The sequence below is a fragment of the Opisthorchis viverrini genome (genome assembly GCF_000715545.1).
Source record: "Opisthorchis viverrini unplaced genomic scaffold opera_v5_101, whole genome shotgun sequence".
NCBI lineage: Eukaryota > Metazoa > Platyhelminthes > Trematoda > Opisthorchiida > Opisthorchiidae > Opisthorchis > Opisthorchis viverrini.
The window spans coordinates 374,000-380,547 of record NW_008751757.1 but is presented as its reverse complement, the minus strand read 5'-3'; the positions used below and the strand labels follow the sequence as shown (position 1 = coordinate 380,547).

Sequence of the window (6,548 nt, the reverse complement as noted above, 5' to 3'; positions counted from 1 at the left end):
GCATCTCGTTGGGAAAGAGCTTTCTTGGAAAGTTGATTATTGTGCGACAAACAGGACTTATGTATTTTTTATGCGGGACGGGTGCGTCCAACATTGTCCAGCGTCTTAATTGGTAGATAATGACCTCAGCTAATTTCTATGTCAGGGTCAAACCGCGATAAGGATACCACACTGATCCCCAGCTAGTCCTAGTGATTTCCCAAAACGGAAAGCGGGTTTTTTCGGTGGTCAAGGCCTACTTAAAAGTGTATATAAACTGGACCTTTGTCACACTTTCATGTGTCGAAATGAAAAAGTTTCTCGAATTAACGTATGCACTATCTTCACTGACGAAAGATCTGTTTTCCATTAGGACGTTGATTGATTTCCGCAGTATAATGAACAAAAGGCAGTTGTGTGAAATGTACGGAGCAAAAAACGCGTTCGGAACAGCCTCCGGCGAGACATTGATCACGTGACATCACCCACTACCTGATTTCACGTGACCAGTCGCTCGATCAACCAAGTTAAGCGATTTCAGACCCGATTGGTCAGGTTTTGAGCGTAGTTTAGATCGACCACTGGAAGCCGACAGGTTGGTTAGTCTGAATGGAGACGGAAATTTTGTGAAGTACGCTTTGACTGAACAACACCCTATTGAAGAATTTGAATTTTTGAAGTTACCACGACATGGAGTTATATTGATTAGTTATGGGAGAAAAACAGCACGCTCGTTATGTCCACGGTTACATAGAGGTTCATCTTGTTCCCATATTAGGCCTCGGTTGACTCAGTGACCTTGGTGAATTCCAGAGCGTGTACTGGGTTCAGCAGAGTAATTAGTGAACGCTGAGGTAANGGCTAGTGATACCAAAAGTTGATTACAGACTGCTGAGTGAGAGCTAACGATGGGTAAAAAGGCCTGGGTCCAAAGAGGAACCTGCTTCTTTTCTGACCAGAAGGTTGTACCCATTCAACAATCACGTTTGAACCGAAGCGACTACAATGATTTGATCCAAGTTTTCATTAGAAGTTCGTGGGAAACTATATAAGTGTAACCCCAAGGATACCTCAGATGTAACACAGACTGCTCTCTTTTGTCGAATGCCTGACCTCAAGTGATTAGGCCGTTTTTGTATGAACTACAAAAATTTCGTTTAATTGCTTTTTACTTTAGCCCCGAGCGTCTCGACACCATCTCGGCATCAACTTTCAAGATCCCTCTAAGCGGCCTTTGTAGGCATTAGAGACTAGTACATAAGAATGCCTTGAACGTTGACCCAGGTATACATGACAAACATAGTTTTTTCCCCCGTGTAGAATCTTGTGACAACCCCCAAGGTAAAAACCACGGAGTTCATCTGCCAGTTTCTAGTCCCGTCACTATTCACAGGTAGACGAGCAGTATTTCGAAAGAAGAATTGATCCTCACTTGCAAATCAAGTTGACGTTAACCAGGGATTCGATTGAACCTCAGCTGAATCCATCGTTTGTGGAATTCTTTAACTGAAGTTCCTACGCACTTGGGGACTTCGCTTAACAGATGTGCCGCAAGGTGGGCAAAACTGGCTGTGGGCTGCCGAAGAGTCTTCTGCGACCTCATTGGTACAGTAGTCCGTCAAGAAAAGGTGAGTTCTATCAAAAATGGGCCACTTAGCAACTGGTTTCCTCTCATGAACTAAAAATCGATAGAACACTCTTCAAAGGGCAGGTTTTAAATCGTACGACTTCGTCATACCTGTTCACCTTTGTTGCACAGCACATCGAATTTCTGTTCAACGGAACAAACGCATTTGTCTCTGCTTTCAGGTTGCAGCGAAAAGCTCGATATTATTAAGCTGTTTGTTGCGGCTAGTTCAACTTGCCGTTGAGGAATCGTTGAAATATGCATCCATATTCGTATATCGATTTACAATCTGGCTGTTGTTAATTAAAAATCAGGGTTGAACTGCTTCTGGCATCAGTGGACAGAAACGCAATACCTTGCGGAACCTTTCGGTCTATGCAAAATCCCCGCAACATTCAGGCGTCCAGAGAAACCAGACAGTATTGAAAACTACCTTCTCCCGCAAACAGGAACGGTTGCGGTCGATTTTGGGTCTTGTATGGTAAGGCGCGAGATTAACTGGGAAGGCGTTTCTACTACATTAGTTGCGCGAAAATGCTAGGAGAGTCGATTGAACTCTAAAATTGTGGAGCTTAAGCAGCTGCTCTAAGGTGGCAGAGGGGCCGGAGAAAATCACACCCAAATAGGATACGACAAATGAAAGATAGATACATAAATAGATAGACAGATAGATAGATAGATAGATAGATAGATAAACATGAGTAAACGGAGTGGTGGAAACAGCTCTTACGATGATCTGCGTGCTTTTGACGTTATTTCTTTCAACAGATCTACACATGTATTGGTAAATCCATTGAGAAATAAAATTGGATGCTTTCAGATTAACCGGTGACGTCTCAAACTACGGAAACATGAAAGCACTGTATACAGCACACCGCTTGGTTCACTAAAACTAGCTTGTCGTCATAAGTTACCGATGATTTATGCGGTCTCCTTTGTTTAAGCAAGGACACCTGAGTCTTTGTTGGACGGTCTTTGTAGGTAATTAGTTTTCCGGAGCGGCTGAGTGTTCCCACCTATTTCACTAGATAATTATCATATAAGACAACCTTCTTAAAGGATGACTATCGTTAACTGTACTGAACAAAGCAGTTGGTACCAGGGACGGTATAGTGCTTTTGTTTCCCCCGTCTTCTAAGCTGCCCTAATCTAGTTTCGTTTGCAATAGCCGTTTCATTCCTCAAACCAGTTACTATCTACATCGACTGTACAAAAAATTGCTTCGAAAGTAGAGCTTTCCATGTACTGTGGGAATTCGGTCATGCCGCTAGTGTGTACATTACTTCGCCAATTGAACCAGGTCACCCATAGAGACCTGCGCTCATTGGTGAGGTATGCAATCGGTGCCTTGCTTCGCAAGGCTTCGCTTGAACCCACTTTAGTTTTTCATAGAAAATCTATACAGAGCCTAGCTTGAATAAAACCCCACAAGTTCATGTGACCGTTTCTACTTGCTGGCTTGAAGAGGGGCAGACGACGATAAAATGCGTCAAAACTGTATGTTTTTTATCTAGCTACATTAAACAGTAAAAACCACTGTTATCTACGGCTTCAGTACGGCTGAGAAGGTTGATGAAAGCCTGTCAGTGTGTTACCGGTTTCGCCAACCTTGGAGCTCCTCAGTTAGAACTAGTAACTGAACTTAGGTAGTCATATGTCAGACTGGATTATCCACCTGTAAGTATGTGGTGAGACACACTATTCTGAGCATTGACGTAACGAGGCGCGTTTTCGGTTGTGCAACGGGTACTTCCATTGAAGAATGTGTCCAACACCAGAAGCTGCGTTGGTTGGGACATGTTTTACGCATGCTGAACCATCGTTTGCCGAAGAGAGTGCTGTTTTCCATGCCCAATTCAGAGTGGCGTAAACAGACAGGTGGCCAACCCTTGACTTTGCAGAGGAGTATGAAGGAGATCGCGAAACGGTTGGTTGCTGTCGGTGCTAATCGCCTTCCAGGATGGGGACCGCGTGATCCTCACAGCATCTGGTTGGTGGCACTACAAGATATTGCTGTCAACCGATATCAGTGGCTTTCTTGTTGTCAGTTTCTATCCAGATTGCCTGAGTGAATGTCTGGAGGTATGGGCGCCTCAGAAGGATTGTGGTAAGCTAGCACTAAGTCCCTCCCCCGTCCACCTTTACTCTTTTCTTTAGAATAAGGTTTTCAACTAAATCATGGTTGTACGGCAGTGAAGCGTCGGCGTTGAACACATATCATGCTGTCGGTGATGTTGATGTTGATGATGATTATGATGACGATTGAGGTTGGTGGTTATGTGAAATGCCCCTTGAGTGTCCCGTGGTAGGCTGTCCAGGTTTTTGTCGACTTTGTGAGTAGTATTTTGACAGTAGTTGCAACTGAAACATGATGTGGCCTCTATGACCTCTGTGTATTCAGCTAAGGACTAGAAATTCATGTAAGTTTTCATCAGAATCTCCACTCAACACCTATCTAATTTGAAAACACGTGTTTATTGCGAAAATACGCCATCGATGTTTTACGGTATGCACGAAAATGCGCAATTTTACGAACTTTGATACATTAGTTATCGATCAAGCTTTGGTTTTGACACGCAATTGACACGTCAGAGTCAACGTACAAAGTAGTCAACGGCAAATACGTAAATTCATCAGGCCTTTTAGACTGTAGCTATTCGGTGGATACCTCTTTGTACTATTGATTTTCACAACTGACTTGGAATACGAAAAATATCGGCAGTGCTCTGTCTCACCACTCCGTCCATCCGTGTCACATTGGTGTTGGCACTAACGCCAGTATTCATGTACAGACAAATTCCAATTGAACTCTGTTATATACATCTCCGGATACCTTGGAAACGTCATGGCCGTGGGAATTCGTGGACAGTAATCAAAATGGAGGTCTGGAGAGTACACATTCGAAGGATTTTATCTCTGAGCAAGTTGAGCTGTCCGTCCTCCGTTCTCGCCGTGCCAGGACTCAGAACGCCAATTTAGTTCTTGTTAGTAGTGTGAGATGAATTTTCAAATTTCGATGAAGACTTTGTCAGGAACGCCAGAAAACAGTTGAATACGAAACTGTCCAGACGTGCCCGACTGATTAACTCGCTATTGGACAGGATATAGCGCCACTTGTCCTTCAGTCACGGGATTCACATCATTTGGTCATGTGACTGGCTCCGTGTGAATTATGCTCCCGTTAAATTTGCCTATATTTTGTTGGCATTTGTCTGATGTAAATGCCACATTTTAGATGCTACGGGGATGTGGATATGTTTCAGTTTCAACACAATTTGTTCGCCAAAATACTTCGCTGAGATCTGAAGGTGTATGCGAGGTACGCTGGTTGAAATTTCGTTCCCCAAGACGAATTATCTCTCCCAGGAAGACTCTCAACTTCGCAAGTCCGCCCCATACTTTAGTTGATAGGATATTCGAGCTATCTCAATACCTTGTCTAGACGTAACACACTACTCAAAAGTTTGCTGATAATGCTTGGACGACGCACGACCGGTTTCGCACCTCATTATATGGATGCACTCCCCGAGTTTCACTGAACTTTAACCCAAATTGTACGCTGGAATCACTTGGTTATTCCTTTAAAAACAAATCAAATGAAATTATTGGCTTCAAGTAATACATAATGTCGAACTAAACTTGGTGAAGGCGCCCATCTGATGAGCCCTAAAAAGGACGTAACCGGTGGTGATCTGCCGAAGACTTTTGAGCAGCTTGTTACTCCCACTTTCTTGATGGTTATGAATCCACCGATTTCACTTCGCAAATAGGGAAACGCACTCCGATGGCCTAGTTGTGAACACCGAGGCATTATTTGATACCGTCGAATTTCTCATAAAATCCAGTTATCTAGTGTGGCTTAAAAGCGCCTGTTGTGTGCCTTGTCATCGGAAGTCGATAACAATGTTTTATCCCCTGACTAGCACTCTGCACTCACGCCGGTTGATCCAACTCTTGATTTGTTGGACTAGATAAGTGGTTAGGGAGCGAATTTACTGCCTGGAAGGTCCATGGTTCGAACCCGACCTCTGTCTCCCGACATCCTCTGTCTAGGCTTGGGCAACCTGACAATATCTCAGCCCTCGTGCTTCCTCCAGGTGGCATGGCAGCTAGGCACCGAAAGGGCGCTACAGCCGAAAGATTATTTATTATTATATTCAGATAAAACTGACCAAAAACTGACGAACAGCTGCTCGAATGATTGATCCAGGGGACTGGGAACAACCAATAGATTTTGGAGATTTAAAAGTTGCGCCGTTTGACGACCGTGGGCAAACTGGAGTGAAGTTGTGCCAACTTTGGCCGAGAACGTGATTCTGTCACACCTTCGTTACAGGGGGCAAGATGGCTCAGTGGTTAGAGTGCGAATTTACTGACCGGAAGGTCTGTCGCTCGAACCTGACCTCTCGACTTTTACTGTCTGAACTTGGGCAACCTGGCAGTATCCCAGCCCACGTGCTTCCTTCGGGTGGCATGGCAGTTAGGAACCGAAAGGGTGCTACGGCTGAACGATTTCTTTTCTTTCTTTCATAGAGGCTCGCATAACGAAGTTCAGTTGCAGGAGTAAGTAATACAAACATGGTGCATTGGAAGGATCCGAAATCTGGCTAACTCACGGAATAAGCCTCGAGGAAAAAGTTCTTGTTCATCAGATTATGCGGTTAGTTCAGTCAAAACTAGAATTTTACGAGAGGCTATAACGGTACCACCAAGACGATGACAAATCCATCTGGGAGACTGTCACAATGATTACCGGCTAAATATCTAAGCCCAATAAAAAAAGAATAAGTTCTACGGATATGACCCCTCCGTAGTTTTCGTAACCAGTGAGAACATCGTTTATAGTGATCCGCTTTAGAACGGATCTTGAAACGCGACGATAAATCGTTTTACTAAGTATTCTTGCACACCCAACCTAATAACCACTAGAAACGACAGCAAT

At 43.9% G+C, this 6,548-nt stretch overlaps 1 protein-coding gene across 1 annotated transcript; it reads right to left on the bottom strand.

Moving 5' to 3' along the window:
• Nucleotides 1–460: 460 nt before the first annotated feature.
• T265_05391 (hypothetical protein) lies at nt 461–5,710 on the bottom strand (the record flags this gene model as incomplete). Its single annotated transcript, XM_009170389.1, has 2 exons — nt 461–584; nt 5,544–5,710. 2 exons carry the CDS (start codon nt 5,708–5,710, stop codon nt 461–463), a joined length of 291 nt encoding a protein of 96 aa, XP_009168653.1.
• Between the last annotated feature and the right edge of the window lie 838 nt (nt 5,711–6,548).